Source organism: Neopsephotus bourkii, unplaced genomic scaffold (assembly GCF_033783945.1).
Source record: "Neopsephotus bourkii isolate Nb327-2 ecotype Australia unplaced genomic scaffold, CSIRO-AGI_Nbou_v1 NB_379, whole genome shotgun sequence".
In the NCBI taxonomy this organism is placed as follows: domain Eukaryota; kingdom Metazoa; phylum Chordata; class Aves; order Psittaciformes; family Psittacidae; genus Neopsephotus; species Neopsephotus bourkii.
Window position 1 is genome coordinate 792,074 of NW_026900884.1, and position 20,030 is coordinate 812,103.

Here is a 20,030-nt window from a genome sequence, read left to right on the forward strand (position 1 = left end):
AATTTTACACCTAAGCATTATACTACTAGCACTAGCTTACTTATGCCTTAGGTCCAAAGAAAAACAGCAAAACCCTAAGTTCTGGTTAGGTTCGGAAATAAGATTTTGTTGGTTTTTACTCTCTCTATTTTTAAAGTCCCCAAAGGACTCTCTATCAACTCTCTCTTTTATTTTACTTCCAAGTTCTTCATAGAACACTGGTTCCTTTTCATTAGTTCTTTCAGTTAACTACCTTTCATATCGTATTAGCAAATTCTACCCAGTACTGTTAAAGCAATTTCCACTTCTTTTACTCAAGGAAAAAGGTTTTTCTGGGTTTTGTTCTCCTGGATCCAGTGAGTCACAACCTCATGGATATGCCCTGTGAATCTGCTTTCATCTTGTCTGTTGTTTTCCTTGTGTTTCTTTGCAGACTGGAGAAATTTAAATTAAGCAAGAATCAGAGGAATCTGGTCAGTAATGCCTAACATAAGTATTGATTATAACAGACTTTATTTTCCTGATAAGTACAATAGGGAAAAAAGTTACCAATCTACTATTTTCTATGATAGTTTGATGAAATGTGTATTTAACTTCAGCCAAAAATACCACCTCTCTTGGAAAGCCAATTACAGTCTAAAAGTGTCATACTAGAGCCAGGTGCGATCAGTTGTCCAACGTGCAGTTTAAATGCTGTTTCTAACCTTCACTAGAAAAAAATGCCCAGAAAGAACATGGAAAGGAAGAAGGCAAAAAAAAAATGCCAAAAATTAAATATAATAGCTATAAATGGTACAGATGTCTCATGTAAACTTGTACGAGCTCAACAAAGATGGATGTAAGGATAATAGAAACAGGAGTGCCCATTATGACCACACAACTGCATGAAGAAGGAACTTCAGCCTTAACTTCAGTCTTAACTTGGCTGAAGAAAAAAAAATACTATCTAGTAGTAGAGAGCTAAAAAGAAATATATTGGGAAGTCTTTTTCTGTATAAAATATTGAAGGATAAGGGAGGCTCCATGAAGACCACCATGTAGGGAATAGTAAGCAAGATGAAGGTAAGCACAAAAATGGCACTAAGGAACAACAGCAGACAGCTATTGATAGGCTTAAGTAAAAAGAGAAAACCTAGTTAGGAGTTATAAAAAAAATTAGTTTTCAAGAGGGAAGAGGAACTCTCCTCCCTTCCCATCACAGAATTTAATGAAAAACCCTTCTGAGATCAGGAAGCCTAGAAAGTGAGAGCAGATCTTGGAGGCATCCACCAAAAGGAACATGGGGAGGAGCCTGGAAAAACCTCAGAGAAAAGCACCCAGTGCAACCTGCAGGGGAAGCCTTTTTCAAATGGCAACAGTGGGATCATACCCTGAGGTAAATGCTATTAAGGCTGGCATTTCTAGAAGTCTGCAGGCCTTAAAAATGGTGTGGGCTGAGGCCTATAAATGGGTAAAGATAAAAAAATAGTTGAGGATACAGCACCTTGCTCAGGGTATCAAATGCATATTCTAAGGTTTTGCAGCCGGGACCTTCACCACAGACCAAGTTGCAGCTCTTCCTCTACTACTGGCTGTTAAGAAACTCAGTAACCTAACAAGTAAGGAATATTTAAACCCCTCAGTCAAGGGAGAATCCCTGGCCATGGGAGTCAACATGCTGTCAGCTGTCTCTGTGTGATTTTCTCTCATGCCAGAGGGTGCAGACTAAATGAGATCTGACCACTTAGGTCACAGGGAGAACTAAAGAAGAGCAAAGGACAGGTGATGCTAGATGCCATAGGACAGCCTGCTACACCAGGACAAAAAAAGAAGGGTCAAGAACTGATCCTTCCACAGTCCTACAGTGACAACCTCAGTTCTGAAAACAGAGGGCAATATTTTCATTACATAAACACCTTTCAAATGAGTAAATAGCTCATTTAAAAGCCCTGAAGAAAGATGTCTGAAGCCAGAACACAGCTGTTATCTGTGCTGATGTGGATTAAATTCACTGCAAAGAAAAAGAAATGGTATACTGTACAAGTCAGTACTAAGACTGATCAAATATACCAGTTCTTCCCCAGTAAACCTGCCCTCCTTTAGTCTGCAAAAATACATGTATAAACTCAGTTCTAGAATTCCAAAACAGTTTGCATTATTACAGAAATGATTATATGTTCTATCCAAATCAGTCCAAAAGCCGGGGGGAGGGAAGGTTGAGCAGGACAAATATGAATTAATGGTCAGGTCATTATGCAGACCACAGATCAATCAAAATATTATCTCACAAACATAAATATTTGGAACTGCATGAAAAAAGTCCATCACATTCACCCAAATTCCCCACAAAAAGCTTCATCCTGGTGTTTCTGATGTTGGATTAATTTTCCTGTACCAAATGAGCTCCCCGAGTAGCAAAAGCTTTGTAATCTATAAAACATCTAGGTGCAGCAAACAGTACTTCAGAACTCCACCGTAACTTTATTTGTAATGACGTCCAACTTATTTGTTTTATTCTTCCACCATTTTATAAAGGTAATTCTAATTCTGAAACAAACCACTGATGCATTTATCTCCTTGTCAGCTGAACCACTGGAAGGAAAAACAGGAAACAGCTGGTCAAAGCTGAACTGTGAAGAGAAATGTGTTCAAAATTAAAATATTAAAAATTACTCAAAATGAGCATTGCTTGCAAAGGCTGGATTTGCAGGTTTTGCAAATCAATGGCAAAAAAATATCTGCTCAAAAGAAGCATTCAAATTATTATAAAAGTCCATCTCCAATTTGCTGGTTAAAGGAAGAAAAAAAAAAAGAAACAAAGCAAAAAGACCTCTATTTGTGGACTGCCAGAGAATAAGAAAATTAATACACTGCTGGTTTAAATACGACCTACGCTATATTTTCTGCTTGTTGAAAACCTTTCACTATGTTTTCTACAGCCTCAACCTGTTGAGTGACTTGATGCTAATAGACCAAAGCCTCCTTTATTCTGATAGCAAATCCTTGGATGACAATAAAATGTTCATGTAGCAAAAGATTTTGCACTCCTGTAGTTCTGCCTGTATTTCAGGTAAGATAAGTTAGAAAAGGACACGTAGGTAAGCCAGAATACTAGTTAATATCATAATATTTTTTCCCTCTAAAATACACACATTTCCACAGACAAGCCATCTACTGCAGTCCCAAGATTGTAAACAGTAGACAGGAAGTGAAATGTTATGGTTCCCAAGGCAACCATAATGTGCTTATATAAGTAAAGCATCTCTTATATGCACAGGGTCAGAACTGTAACGGCCTCAAGTTTGCAGCTTGATGCTCTAGGTCTGCAAAGTTACTCAAGATTAATTCCTAATCTAAAACAGAGAAGACTGACAACAGTTTTCTCTCAGGGGTCAGCTGCTTAATCTAACCCACAACCACATTTGAAAAGTTCTCCATGGCTCAGATACGCTCCTATGTTTCTTCTGAGTGATAAAACATTCAGAATTATCATTCAGACATTTATTCAGCCTAGAAGTATTTCAGTGTTGACTGGCTACACACACTAAAAAAAAAACCAAGCAAAAAATATCCCAATGCGGGATCTTGTTCTTATGCATGTAACTCTAAAATTACCAAATATTAACAGATGGAGCAGTGGGAAAATATGGGGGGCGGGGGGGGAGGGGGGGGGTGTCCTGCACTGGAAATTGAGGATATGTCTCTTCTGCAGACTACAGTGCAGCACAGAGCTACTAAGCCTGCTGAGATAAAAGAAAAAATTTAGCCACAGCATATGGAGAGTGTTTGGAAGAAGTTTATCTTCTCCAAAACCCAAGTGAGCTCACTAACAACTGACTGTCTCCAAGTCTATAAAACAGATGAGATCATCACTTGTTTGTAAAACAGCAAGGACAACAAATTCAAGTCCAGAAGTAGGGCTTACACGAACAGTAAATAACAGCATACGCAACTGAAGGGCACTGAAGTTCTACTTATCAAGTTAATGATTCCACCTGAATTATTTTATAATGCATTATACATATTTATATAGACAATATTTCTAGTTTAAAATTACAGTTTTCAAACTGCTTAAAGTAAGTTTTAATGTAAGTTTGCCATATTAAAACTTTATTAAAATGTTTGACATAAAATTATGCTTCCCATAAAGCAAACAGCTCCATTTTGCACATGCTTCTTTTTCTCCCTCCAATTAACCTTTTCCCGATAGGGGATTTTCAATAGATCACAACACGACCAGGATTTCACGCACTCTCTAATACTTGAAGGGAATTCCTAAATACTTTAAGAACTAAGACTGCTGCAACATGAAACCAGAGCAGCTAATAATACATCCTTTGTTTTGCCCACACTTTATTAATGAAGATCTGTATGTGCTGTGGTTTCTTGAAAACAATTTTTACAGTGTCAGGAGAATAAAATAAAAGTAATCATTAATAAGAGTACGTAAGAATCACCTTTAATCATCATAAAAGAAGCTCACATTATTGGATTCGAAGTACAAAGGCTGGCAACAGTGAATAGGCTGTTTTCAGCTACTGAAAAAGCTGGGGGGGGGCGGGAGGGGAGGAGAGAGAAATCAACTCTTCTATTTTCACAACAGTTAATTAGATTATTCAGAGTCCTGCAACAAGTGCATGTGCTGATTTCAAGCTAAGAACAAATCTTTTCATTGCTGTTGCATATTTCCATACTATGACTCTCATACTCAGCTAGAGGACTGATGAGTGTGTCTTAAAAGTGAGTCTTCCATCCCAGTTCAAAAATTATTATATCTGGTTAGAGCTCAAAATATTCAAAACATAGATACTTGCACTCAACTCGCAGGACAAAATGAGCACTGTCTGACACGTGTTTTGCTGGTAAGGAATAGCTTTTAACTATATAATTTTCTAGTGAAATTACAAGGTGAATTAAAAAAAACAGGGAAAAAAAAAAAAAAAAAAGGAGAAAAAAGAAGTGGTTACAAATGCCAGGGCTGAACTTTGATGTTTCCAGCGCTGTCCCACTTCCGACATTCCTCATGAAAGCTCTGTGCTGTCACACTGCCCTGAGTCACTCTGGTTCCGACTGCTGCACTGATGTAATTAGCTTTGGTTGGTGTGGGAGCACCCCCAGAGCTCTCCTGTCCCTTGATACTGCAGCTCATATGCACTTGGACAGTACCTAACAGCTGTATTAGGTTCAGTTGTTACTCCTTTTTTTAAGCTGTCACCAGTCTGTACTTTCAAACAAAATTCTTTCTGGGCAGAGGCTCATAACTACACTATATCAAATCACTTTTCACAGAGAAACCAAACAGCCCCATATCTCATGGAGGATGCCTTAGATATTGTGGCAAGTATAATTTTACAGTAGAGATTTTTTCTGCAAGTCCTTCTTGAAAGTTCATACTGATAAGATATGACTACCAATGACTGTCAACCCAACTTTTTTTAAGAAGACTTGAAAGACTGTGGAAAAGCAAGATAACTTAAATTGTATATGACATCTCATAAATTCACATTTTAATTATTCACTCACCAACAGAGTGATCTTTATATGGCACAGTTTTTATTCACTCACACCAGAGTAAACAACCCAAACTTTTCAACGGTTCATATAGGTAATGGAGATAACTTAGTTTCAACTGAGAAAGAATTTAGAAGAGTGTCCAACTCTAACACTCTAAACTGAACTCTTTAATGTGCTGCAGGGAGATTTTCTAAAACAGATCTTCATGCTTCTTTACAGTTAATGAACAGTCACTAGAAGGAAAGTCAGAAAATGTGGAAAAACTGAAGGCATAATATACTGCTCCTGCCAAGACTCCCACACTATTGGCTCTGAATACCTAAGTGCGCTCACAGCTAAAGCTTATTGTTCATAATCTGGCCCAAAATTGTTAAAGCTATAAGGCAACTACAAAATAATACAAAGTACGAAGATATTTATCTCTAACTATCACACATTATTGTAATAAAACTGACTAGTTCTACAAACAGGGTAAATTTTCTGGTTTTAAAGCTAGCCTTTAAAACTGGGGTAATTCAATCCAGAGCAAATATAAGTATAGTGCTTCATTTAACAAAATTCTATTTATTTTTACAGCACTTACTGAAGGGAAAACATAATTTCATGCCTATTTGGCTTTTCTTCTGCTTCCCTAATTTTTTCCCAAAGAGTCAATTTCACTCAGGAGCTTTTTTCTTTAAAGAAAAGACTGCAACTCCTTTGCATAAGAAAATAGGGTCCAGGTAAAACAAAAACCATCAACCATCTTATCCAAACCTACTAACTACTTTAACATATGAATATAAACCTTTATGTCCAAGAACATGATAATGTTAGCAACAGGCAAACTACTCATGCCCAGTCAGATCAAAAATTACTCTTAGAGTGGAGAACACCAACCACTTACAGATTATTTGCTTTTTTATTATTTTCTAGATGTATCTTTTTCCTGTAAATTATTTTCAGTGTGCTGGAGTAGACATTTTATTTCAAATTGGAAAACCAAAAAAATCTCAAACCCCAAATTCGTCTGTAATCCACAACGTAGCGTAGCAAACTGGGGGTTTTTAATGAAAGTACAAGTATAGCATAGACTTTAGCACAAGGAGCAGTGTTACATTTTGGATATGCATGCAAAACTGCAAGAGAAGTAAAAGTCAATTAAAAGAATTGATCTTTTTAAATACGCAGCAAGAAGCAAAAACCTGTGGGAAAATTACATAATCCTAAAGATATCACAGCAAATCTAGACCTGAAATTCCTACAGAAACAATTAAAAATCACCAAGAAGTGAAAGCCTAGAAGAATTCAATTTTTTTAGGCTGCTTTGTGGGTTGTGAATCTCACAGAGTTTGGCAGGACAACTTCACTAGTAAGACTCTTATTGCCAGGTGATTTCATGTAGCCACCCCAGCAAGTCTTGCGTCTGTTCTAACTAAATCAGATCCTCTTAGTGAAACAGTACATACACAAGGACTCTTATCCTTATTATTATCATTAGCAGAGAGGGTAAGTCAGATACTTTCAAGCTTTTGTTTCACTTCTTCAGAATAAACATAGGCTTCTTCATTATACAAACCCTGTTTTGAATATACAGGAAAAGTATCTTCCAAGATACTGCTAGATAAAAAATAAAAAAAAAAAAAAAGGATTATACTATTCATTCTGACAAAATATTTACTATTAAAGGTTACAATTAACCAGATACTTGAGAAAAGCTACCAAAAATTGTTCTTCTGAACATACAGCAGTACTAACACTTTCTTTGTTCATAAACACATGTTAGCATTTGATGGAAAGTGCTTTGCAGTTAGTTAGTGTAACTGATTCTCAAAACATTCAAAGCAGATGCTATTTCCATGACTGACAGTGGAAATAACATCTGCTCAATCTATCCATATTTTCAGAAATGCCAGAAAAGCATGCAACATAAAGACTAGTGTTGCTGATACAACTCTGACAGAGGGTGACTGCAGGGAGAGGATATTGAGCTCTCTATAGTTTCAGAATTACAATTAGCATTTATATTAATTATATAAAATTCATTTTAATTCTAAATACAGTCAGAATCAGTAATCAATTAAAAAAAAGAAAAAAAAGGTTCAATTATCTATTAAACAGAAAACTACTTCTGCCTGGCTCTGTTTCCTTAAAAATATTATCTAAAATGACTATTTTAGATACCATATTAATGAAACATTTTTTACCTCTAAATCTTTTTTCTATTCTTAACTCTTTGATAACAGATGCCACCATCTGACTATAGCTCAACTTCATGGAAATAAAGAAGTTCTACTACAAACTCCTTACACTATCCATGCACAATCAAAGCCCCTTGCATTACACTGATTTTACACATAAATCATAAAAACACTATGGACACTACACGGAAAAAAATACCTAATGCTAACAAATGCTGAACCATTATACAAAATCGTTAAATTAACTATAAAACACACCTACATGACAAATCTCCTCTCAAATCTAATGAAACCATTATTCTATCTGGAAACAGATGAGGGGGCAATTAAGATTTTTAAACTGTTGCTTTATTAGTATTTGGCATTTCAGTAGCACCTTAGCAGCTATGAAGAGTAGAAGATATACTACTGCGCTAACTTCTGTCTGGGTAAACAAGACAGCAGAATTCTTGCTTCTTAAAGCTCAACTACTAGCATCAGGAATGTAATGACACAGCAAAGATGGTACTGATGCCTACAAAATGAGCTTAACTAAAGAATTCGGCTATTATGCATTGCAACTATGTTATTGCAGCTGTCATCTGGAGATACTGAGGTCACTTACCCTGTTTGTGAGAATCAGCCTGCAGTAGTCTATTGAGCTGCTCAAATTTATTACCTTAGTCAATACTACACTAGCAGCACCACAGAAACACCATATCAGGAGGAAAAAAAAAAAGAAGTGTGCATTAGCACCGTGAACCTAACATCTCACAGAGACAGATCCCAGAAACTCTGACTTCTGTAATTAGTCAGATTGCTAATATGATCAACCTGAGATGAGCCCAAGTAGTGGACAAATTGGGCCAGGCCAAGCAAAGCCAACACCAAAGCTTGCACTCTTATTATTTGTTTCTATGTCAAATTCTTTCCATTTGCAACATCTTCAATATATACTAATGTGAGGGGCTCGTACTGTTCCAACATGGACAAGTAAATTTCTCATTAACAGATACAACGGCCATCTTATACACATTCGTCTGATAATGGCAAGTACTACACTGTATAGAGCCCCCAAAACTATACACAAAATTAGGAAAAATATTCAGCATAAAGATCTTTCTTCAAACAACACATATATTAAGTCCAAAGCAGAGGAGTCCAAATCTGCATATACAATATCTATAAACCATAATCATATGCTACATTAAAATATATACTATTTAAAGTATTTTCTACATAACGCAAAGCCTCAGTCCCATCTTCCTGCGTAAGGAAATTAAAAAGAAAAACTTATTCAGCAAGACAACAGTCCTGTGCCTTTCGTTTATTAGCACTAGAATTTTTATGTAAGGGATATGCACAAATGAGACCCACATTTTCCTACTTAAAACATAAAGGTCTCTATTGTTCCATGTTACACCAGTACTGCTATGAAAACTTAATTTCTCCAACTTTTTTTTCTCCTTGAAGAAGAGAACTACTGTTCACTTAGCTGTTCCAAACAGAATGCATGCTCAAAGGGTGAGATAAGGGGAAAGAAAGAACAAATTACCACATTCATTTACTACTTTCTCCTTCTTCCTTTGATTATTAGCATGAAAGCTTCCTACAAAGGCTCATAATTCATTAAATTATTTTAACCCAGTGCATATGTTCAACAGATCCATATAATTGTCAAATCTACTGTGAGTTAATGTCTGTGAAAAACCATCTCTAATGCTAATATAAACCATAAACACATATAAATATTATTGAATAAATAATATTTGGCACTAAAATAACATAAAAATAATGCTAAGAATGCTTGATGCACATCATACAGAAAGAGATTAAATACAGAGGTTGATAAGAGAAATATCTGTAGTCGCCACTTCGGAAGAACGACTTAGAATCATGTGGTTTTAAACCTTTTCTGACCATGAGAAAACATTATGTGCACTGTAATTGCACAAAGTGCTTTACTGTGCCTGTTAAACTTTTTTGCATTTGTAGACAGAACTTTTCCTAGATAAGTAGTTATTCAATGAGTACCTACTACATTTATTTCTGAGTTTTCTGTATGTACTACAAAAAAATCTTCAAATTAAAGCCCTTACCCCCAAATGCTCCACTTTTAGTGTTATGCAGCAGCGGCGGAAAGTGGTAAAACAGGCCTTCATGTTAAAAACTAAAGCACTCAAGTTAAATTCAAAACACCCAATGAAGAAATCTAAACACATCCTTCCCTTTTTATACCTACATAAATAAAAATTACAGGAGACTTCAGTGACAAAACACTCTCCCTTCTCTCCCAAATAAGCTGGTAATGATAAAACAAATGTGCTGAGCAGATATCATGTTAGGTAAATACATGGCTCATATTCATCCCTTAATGGGAGCATGACCTCGCACCATGCATCACATGCTGTACCAGCAAATTTGTACCTGAATATCTCAATAATGAACAGCACTACAAGGCTTTGCAACCTAGTACAAACACCTAACAAATACATGTTCATAAAACTCTTCAATCAACTGGTTAAATGGATGGGGAGGGGCACAACTGTCATGGAGCTCCTGGGCCACCAAAGCCAGTCCTCTGTTATCATTGACAAAATTTCATATAAACCTTTTCATTAATTTTAGGGATAGATTTGATGATCTTAAAGGTCTTTTCCAACCTTTCCCTCACAGAACCTAAATGATTTTATGATGCTATACAAGTCAGTTTTCCTCCATTTTAGTCCTACTGAACGTTGTTGCAGAGTCTGAGCACTAACTGCAAGAAATGTCTTCCGGTTTTCAACCCACATTTATCAGAGATGTGCTATGTCATTTTTTACAGTAATAAACCATGCATTCAGGATTTCATTCTAAACTTAAAATGTTTCGTATTATCTAATTTAAGATAACACAAATCAGGGCACTATAGGGACATTAATACATGTTATTCAACTGTTACATTGGTTTTTTAATTATTTGCAAGTGTTGAAGCATTGTAAATATCTGCAGCTTGGGGAAAATATTATGCTTTCTTACAAAAAAATATTCACTGTAATCTAATACTGCCACTTATAATTTAGTACAATTTATTTAATGGAAATATTATACCATTAATATAACCATCAAATCTATACTTTATATAAATACGTACGTATATACACGGATGTATAAATTTCATACAGATCTAAAACTTTACATTTTACCCCATATCTATTTTAAAGAGAATTAATTTTAAAGTATGACAGTATATTCTTCTAAAAAAATACTTGTCAACATAAGGTTCAACACAGTTAAGTGAAATATCCTATTGAGTCTTACTAAGTGTTGACTAGTTAAAGGGTTTTTGGTTGGGTTTTTTTGAATGAAAAGGTCATCAGGTTATCAAAACATTTACAAAACAAGACCCAAAACAACAAAAACAACACTGTGAGAAGCTTACCTCATACCATAAAGACATCTCAAGAATGGAATTAAATTCCCATTTTATTAAGGTCTGAATTATAGTTAGCTGTTCTGTTGTAATCCTAGAAAGCTTCAAGACACTGCTGTTCCTTCTTTGCTCAACATAATTCCAAGCAATAGTTCCTATGTGCCCTGAAGGTAAAGTCCTAACAATTGCTCTCGTTCCAGTATAAACTGATTTTTTAACCTCTTTATCATTTTTACAGAATCGTCTTATCAACAGTGTAGAACGTTCCTTTTTGTTTCTGAAAAAATCCTCTTCCAAATCTTCTTCACAGTTATCATTACAGTCTTCAAAATGGCTCAGAAACGGCTTTGAGGGCATTCTTCCAGTAAAGTTATTTCCACAGAAGTTGTGACCTGAGCACGCCACTTTAACCTTACGTGATGCTCTTTCCAGACATAAATACTTATCCCTTAAAGTGTCTTCATACAGCTGCTGCTCATTTTCATTCTCACAATTATTTGTCAACTCCATTAATCTGCAAGTGCAGGTCGGGGAACCAGTGGTGTTACTAACACCAACACTTACTGGCTGCAAGCAGTTATCCAAAATGAAGCTGCTGTGTAAACTGCACAGATCTTTTGATATATTCCTTTCACTAGCACAGTGAAAGTGAAAAAAGGCCACTTTATCAGTATCATTGCTGTCATTCTTATTTACTGCTGTCTGGCTTCTCAGCGAAGGTCCATTCATTTTCAACTGAATTTCAGCAAGCATGGCTCTTTCCAGTGAAGCAGGAATTCCAGTTTCCAGGCATGCCTCTCCCCCTGCTAAAGGATCACAGGATTTATACAGCTGGCTGCACGGGATTTTGCTCTTGTAGTTTTTCTGTACAACATTACAGTTAATGTTAACAAATTCCACTGAATCAGGGATGGAACTGTTCCTCTCCCAGAAGTTTTCATTACTATTGTCATTAGTCAGTTTTTCTTTTGCCAGAGAGAATATTTTGGGCACTGAGCCCTGAAGACTTTCTTCTTCAAGTCTGTTTAAGTATGAGAAAGTGTGTGTGGTTTGCCTTCCCGAACTGACAGTATGTCTTTTTATAACACTGGTGTCCAAAGCATTTTGAGTATTTTCATCTCCAGCTGACTGAGCAGGTATCACTTTACCCTGTACCACAGAGACAAGAACAGACGCTGTCATCTCCTCAGAGGTCATCTTGAAACAGTCTTTAATTCCTAGATGTGTGTTGGGGATGCAGAAGGGGGAAGGGGGGGTGCGCTGTCTACCAATCGTCACAGCATGATTTCAGTGTAATAAAAGGTTCAGTGCTAAGTAATCAGGGAACACATGGTAAAATATACATTGACTTCTCGTTCTTTTTGAGCTGGGTTTTAAAAGAAAGCGTATTTCTTCACTGTGGGGCTATTAGGCTTTGCCAACCTTGGATTACTGGCAAGAAATACAAACATTTTTAAACCAGCTTTTTCCTGTGACATGGCCATTCAGCTTGTCTCTCCCAACAATTGCTTCGTCTATCATATGTAGTACACACACTGTTGCCTCAGGTTGTATAAGACGACCAAACACATAATCCATGTCAAAGACACTTCTCTCCATAAGGCATCCAAAAAGTTGGATTTCTGTAAAAAAAAAAAGAAAGAAAAAAAATATTGAACAGAATCCATGGTACAAAATCCACCATCACAACTACAGCAGAAAGTCTGGGGTTTTTTTATGCGAAGAGAAAGAACACAAAACAACACAAGTTAATTATATTGAGACCTAGAGAATCCCAAAATACACATTTAAATCTGTCTTAAAGTCTCACTTGACAATTTGGGGAAATCGCAGTAATGATGTATATATTTAAATAGCCGCCTTCACTTTACTATGGAAAGCTACATGACTGCAGAAAACTAATTTTACTGAAGCTGTAACAATGAAATTGAACATACAGGATATATACAAAGAGAAAAAAGGAAATGCCTTTTCTATTTTATTTTTTTTTACCTACAGGCAGGATAGGTTAAAACATTTTGAAGAACAAAGTTATTTTAAAACCTACACTGTCTTTTAAAAGTAATTATTTTCCTGTTCAGAACTAAATTCTATGACAAATAGAAGTGTTTTGGTATTATGTTGTTTCCCTTTCTATTAAATGTTCGTGACGTTTAATGTTCATGTTGTTTCCGTGAAATCATGAAGAGTCTACAGTATTTTTTGAAAGAACTTTATGACTGAAAAAGCATGAAGGCAGAATACGATAAAAGATTGAAATATTCATTATCTTTTTAATCCCTTTACTTGTATGCTTTAAGCTAAAAACTTAACTTGCCCTTCATCACTTGCCATTAACTCTCAGATTCTTTCCTGCAACTAGCATGGTAGAAGTAAATCTTGGAAACAGAAAGATAAGAGCTAAATCATGGGGAATTAATATTAAACATACATATGCTTTTATTTTAATTTACCATAATTAATGTTTAAAACCATTGCATGTTATTAAAAATGTGGAAAATGAAAAGTTATATTAAGGCCTAAGTTTACTAAAACAGTCTAAATTCACTAGAAACAAGAAAAAAAACATGACTTTGAAACTTGAGTAGCAAAACATACCACAGAACTGAGGCAAATCACTGGCTAGGTACCACATCTTGATTACTGAACTGATCAAACAAATGTTGACCCAGACACTATTTACAGAAGCAGAAGGGGCTCCTTCCTTCAATTCAGTTCATGCAGTTTAGCTAAGCACAATAATTAAATCATCTGTAGTTGATGAAACAACAAGGAATGATGGGAAGGATAACATCAGGAAAGCCTAATAGTGAGTGTAATTTAAAGTGTGAAATCTATTTTATTACTCTTCTCAAGTAATTATAATTAACAATTTTTTTTAAACCATTTTAGTGTCAGCTTTCATTTTTATTTATTACCGATCTTCATCCAAAAGCAGTTTGGCAAAAAATCAAAATGTAGAATGTACTCTTTGGTTAATAGGATGTTTGATATGCTATTTTCTCATATAATAAAATACACAAGTGTAACTGACTGTATCACTTTTCGGAGGGGGTGGAGGAGATGAGGGGGCAGGAGGGAGTGGTGTGTATGTCTGTAATAAGAAAAGGAAACTAATTTTTAACAGAAGTTACATTTTGCTGCAAATCCATGGCTTAACAGTTTGCCAATCAGTGAACAGCATTCATTCTTCAGAGAGCAGCTACCATAAATGCATGGGAAATCTCAGCCTTCAACAGCGATTTATTAGTTTAATGGCAGAAGAGAGATCAGAGAGGGTCGCAAAGGAGAGTGACAGAGACAGAACAAAGAGCCACGAGTTTGACATTCTCCATCCATTACAAAATACTTGTGCATGCCAGATCAGCCAGAGGAGAAGCAAGAAGGGAAACTCGGATCCTGTACAAGGGAGAGATTTAGCACCAGAAAGGAAAATAAAAGCTACAGTTCATAAAAAAAGTCATGTAGAAGGAGATAGCAGTAGTTGGATAGAGTAGTAGGGACAGGACTCAAACTGAAGCCATGTTACCAGCACAGTTCACAGAGCACCCTATAAAATACTGCGACAGCACAACTGTAGAGGAGGTATAGTGGGAAACCCAACACCCAAGCAATTCTTAATATCCCCTGACAGCACCTATATCATTAAATTGTACCCTGAAATTCATTTTAGTTCACTTTCTTCAATCTTGCTATTTCACTTCCAAAAACAAACAAAACCCCACACACATAAGCACATACATAAAAAAAGGAAGGTACTTCTGTAATTGCCTTATTCTACCATTTCCTATCCCTTTTCCCCATGCTCCTTCCCCTTCAAATCCTCACATCACAACTTATACAACTTTTTACCACTACACACTTGAAGAAAGCTGCAAGCAATCCATCTAGAAATTCCCATCTTATTTGTTCTGGCAACCATTCTGTGCCTTTGAGTCCAAATCTATATATGACGATGCTGATCAAATGAGAAAGATCTAGGAGGAGTTATAAGAGAAGCAGCTGTTTTATTCTTGATCTCTCAAGTTTCTTTCTTGCTATATCAAGTAACAATAATACTCTGTAAAGGGTACACAAAAATGTATATATATTTATATATATTAGTATATATATAAGTAATAGTCTTCAGTACTGATTTTTGAAGTATTTCTTTCATCTATCAAAACATGTCAGTATACTGATTCACCTTTCCTGTTTGCATCAGAAAAATTCCAGCCAATCAAATGAAAATGCAAGCCATGAAAATATATTTATTAATGCATTTCTTAATATTGCTGTATATTAATAATATTTATATAAATAATAACTGTAATATTGCTAAGCCAGGAGTAAAGATTAATGGAATGGATTGATACTGAAAATATACCTCTTATTACACTAGTGACCAAACAAAATTCTTACAAAACCACATAACTCTACAAGGCAAAAAAGACAACATTACTATGCAAATTTAACATCACACAATAAAACCGAGATCACAAAACTGACCATGCATGTTAACTTTTTTTGCACCTTTATAGAGAAGCTATAAAAAAAAGCCACAAAAGAAAAAAAAACCAAACTAATCATATCACTGATTCACCAATTTGCTTCTGTAAAAAAAAAACCTGCAAAAAAAGATGCATTTATAGCCCCAAATGTCCAAAAAGCTCATACAGAGGCCAGAATTAGTCTTCCACAGTCCTCCTTCCTTCAACATCATCCTCCCACCTGTCTCCTATGCCAAAGTCTCTCTACACATGTCCTCCCCAGACTGCTTTTCTTGGATCTTTTTCTTTTCTCTACAAACTTTATACCATATCTTCCCCAACAGTGGTTTTCCTGGTCACCTTTCTCCTCAGCTCCAGAGGATACACTCCTGCCCATGTCCCTCTACCAGCATCACTTTTTATCCATGCCTATGTTTGAAATCCAACTCAAGAACAATGTCTGACTAAGAAGCTCCCCGTCTATGTCCAGCTGTTCTCACCCTCACATGACCACTGCAATGTGATATGGAACTGATCCATCTCAAGAATTTTTTGCTCAAGTTACTTGACAGCTAGATCATTTTCCCAATCCAGTTCATGTATGGTTGTACTAACATGTGTGCTACAACAGCACACGGGAGAAAATGAGCAGCATGGGGAGGGGGGGAAATGTCACTTAAGTTGGTTTTCACCTTTCTGCAATCTTCAAATGTAATTTGATGTTTCAGCTATGTCAATCTAGCAAGTAGCTGACACTAAAGCTGACAGACTTGTTCCTCCCCTCACTCTTGACCTTTGGTCCCCATTTCTCCCATCTAATGAAGTTGGACATCAAGAGTCCAGAGAGTTAAGTTGATTCAGCTGGCTGATTTTTCAGGAAAGTATTCTTTCCATCCAAATGAATTGACCCACCTTGTGGCCACATGATCACTATGCTCCATGAAAAGCAAATAGTAGGAATGCCTGGTAGGGACCACACATCTCAGCAGCAGCTTCAGTTTACATCAAGTTTGCTATGATGTCTAAATGCACCATGAACATAGCAGACTAAGAGAAAAGTTTTCTTGTGCACGAGTATGCTAAAATGTCATGAAATAGCAAATAAAAGCCATTATGGGAGAGCCTCTCATCTACATACAACTGCAAAAATACCTGAAGCTGTGGCTTTGCTGAACAGATGACAAGGGTTTTATGTGTCCCTCATCACACTCTTCTCAGCCTCTACTTCTTAATTTAATCAACAGGTTTCAACTCATTATGCCTAGCAAATTCCTTAAACTGATGGAATTCATTAGATGTGTGATGAAACACATTAACACAGTGTTATAAATGCTATCAAGTGTAAAACTCACCAGCTCAACCAATAAAACAGTATTTTATAGCTTACTCTAAAGCTGCAGAGAAAGAGGGAGAAGGAAAGCCCTCCCTGTGGCTTACTTGCCTAGCTGCATATGGGTGGCAAAGCCAAGATCTTTGTATAAAATCTTCATACAAACATATACATGTATTTACATATAAAACAACACTGAAATTATTCAAAATCATATTCTTTATCTTGCACATTCAACTCAAAACACACCTATTTCACAGTTAAATCTAAATATAAAAGTACATGAAGAAGACAGCTAAGCATGCACTGTATTCAACACATACTGACATTTTCTAAAGCCACTAGATTAGCCAAAGAAATCCATTAATAACTACACTGGTTCATTTTACAAGGTTTAAGTTATGTCAGAAATGTAATGTGCTCCTTCTATCAGTAAAGTAAAAATATAAGAAACTAGATCCAGCATTAGTGAATCATCCTGGATGCAGAGGTCAGCCAATAAAGACAAGTGAATAATGAAAATAAACAATCTGGCAACCTTTCAGCACACACATACACAAAATGTATTAAGTCTGAAAACATGCAACATAAAACTAATTTGTCTGCTTTTTTTTTTAACACTGCTGCATACACTGTTGTGGTTTAAGTCTAGTCAGCAGCCACTCACTCACTCCCCCCACTTCCTCTTCCCCTCCCAGCTCCGGGAGGGATGGGGAGGAGAATTGAAAGAATGTAACTCCCATGGGTTGAGATAAGAGCAGTCCAGTAACTACGGTATAACACAAACCCACTGCTGCTACCACCAATAAAAATAATGATAAGGGAAATAATAAAGGAAGAGAATACAACTGCTCACCACCCACTGACCAATATCCAGCCCAACCCGAGCAGTAATCTCGCCCTTCTGCGTAACTGCCCCCAGTTTATATACTGGGCATGACGTGCTGTGATGTGGGATACCCCTCTGGCTAGTTTGAGTCAGGTGTCCTGTCTCTGCTTCCTCCCGGCTTCCCCTCCTCCCTGGAAGAGCATGGGACTCAGAAAGTCCTTGATCAGAGTAAACATTACTGAGCAGTAACTAAAACATCGGTGTTATCAGTGCTGTTCCCAGGCTCAAAGTCAAAACCACAGCGCTGCACCAGCTACTAAGAGAAAAAATGACTGCTACTGCTGAACCCGAGACATACACTTTTAGACTTAAAGTGCAAGCTTTACATCAGTATTAATAATATTTAACAACAATTATAATATTTAATAATTGGTTATTCCCCAGACATCTGGAATTGGTCTACAGTAGTCTATGTAGAATACCCAACATCATCAAAGACTATAAAACTGTATAAATTTATTATCAGTTAAACCTATAATCCATGACTCAATTAATTGCCTTTCAAAGTCAGCAAGAATTCTGCTTCAGAAGGAAAAAAAAAAAAACAAACAACAAAACAGAGCACATTAAGACTTAAGACACACTATTATTTAGTCTAAGGAAAGGCATGTGAAGGATCAGAGCCATTGCACAATGCAGCAAGTTGAAAGCCTTTCAACTCTAGGCTGTCAAGGAAAAGATGTTTAGATAAATATTTGAGGATGTTTTTCGGACTGTGGGAAGAAGCAGGAACTGCATGAGGGGCAAGTATGGGATGGGTTTCATAGTAAAGATGGGGATTGTTTAGAGAAGCTGCATGCTGCCAGATTCCAAATGCAATCCAGTACGTAGGATGCTGTGGGAACTTTACAGGGAACTCAGTGAATGCCCAGCAGGGGCCAAGATTATGGGTGAAGAGGATGAAGGGAACTGATAAACAAGCACTTGATGCTACAAAACACATACTGGTGGTTCCTGTACAGCAGAATAGCAAACTGCTATTGAACTGGGATGGAAGTTAATTTAAGACACCTAAAGGGCAAACTGAGGCAACCTGACAATCTTGGCTACACTGGGACATCTATAGCTGTATCTCCAGCTTTTATCCTACATGCTACATATAGATGGTGACGACCTAAACAGAAGGCATTTCAGCAAACACACACACACACACACACACAAAAAAAACAACAAAAAAACCATAACAGCAACCAAACAGTTACATTAATTAATTCACTTTAATAAGTATTTATACAGCATCTAAGGCATAAGCAATCAGTGAGTAAACTTCTTGGGAAGCAGTAAACTACAGATAATTTGGCATAGTAATTGGACACAAAACTACTGATCATCTCACACGACCCCAACAAGTTAAACAATATTATCCCAGTTCAAGTTCTTAAGGAAACAACTGATTCATAAGGAAAGTTATTTGTAAACTACAAACATCCATTTACATTTCTTTTCTAGTAATTAAGCTGCCGTTTGTTCCAGACCAATTCCTTGAAGAGAATAGGAAACCCACATTTATTAACTCCTCTTTAACCTATCCTGTATCATGCTCAGTATTACTTTATCATTACAGTGCCTTATCTCAGAAACAAGCGGAAGATACCAGTACTAAAGCAGGCACCATGTCATCAGTTTTCTAAACCTTTCTTGTGCCCGGGGAACCACGGGCAAACAGTAAGGAGGAAATAGCCAGACACTTAAAAATCACTCGAGATGTGCACAAACCCTGTTTGAACAGTTGGAAGCAAGTTATGACAACATTTTATTTGGCACAGAGCATCATGCAGAACCTCAGACTTACCACCGTGTCCATGTTTCAACAACAACAAAAAGACTTGAAGAACTACAGTATTTATATATCCTGTCAAGTTAGAGTCTTTTTTCTAATTTCTAGAATACTTATCCAAACATTATCAAGTATTAGATGTCTCAAACTATGCAAATGTCTACCAGATGGTGAACCTCCTCAACTGCCTCATCATTCATTGCTGCATCAGGCAGAATCTGAAGCTACTGCCAGATACCAGCTCCACTCCTCATTTCTGTACAGAAATTCCTTTTCTGTATAAGGAGACACAGTGAGAGAACCCAAGACAGAATTTATCTCACTTTCAGAGTCAGTTCTTTAGTTCTTTCTAGATATGTTCTGCAATAAGTTTTTTAAATAAACTTCCTGTTTGGTGGTTACTTGAATTTCATGCTAAATGACCCTATCTCAAAGGTGTAATTTCATCAACACTCACATAAACTAGTCCTCCTATCCAATGCATGACAATTCAGTTCTAACTATTAAAGACAAGATTAC

At 36.4% G+C, this 20,030-nt stretch overlaps 1 protein-coding gene across 4 annotated transcripts in view; it reads right to left on the reverse strand.

Moving 5' to 3' along the window:
- Nucleotides 1–12,664, reverse strand: part of PLCE1 (phospholipase C epsilon 1) — a 118,699-nt gene extending 106,035 nt beyond the window's left edge. For 2 of the 4 annotated variants that reach the window (XM_061348955.1, XM_061348956.1), the window contains exons 1-2: nt 12,496–12,664; nt 11,056–12,195 (exon numbers count right to left, since the gene is read on the reverse strand). In XM_061348955.1, coding sequence (XP_061204939.1) covers nt 11,056–12,195; nt 12,496–12,645 — 1,290 coding nt within the window. In that variant the 5' untranslated portion in view covers nt 12,646–12,664. Of the gene's footprint in view, nt 1–11,055 lie in introns of all 4 variants that reach the window. The other 2 variants (XM_061348958.1, XM_061348957.1) reach the window with 1 other exon arrangement.
- Between the last annotated feature and the right edge of the window lie 7,366 nt (nt 12,665–20,030).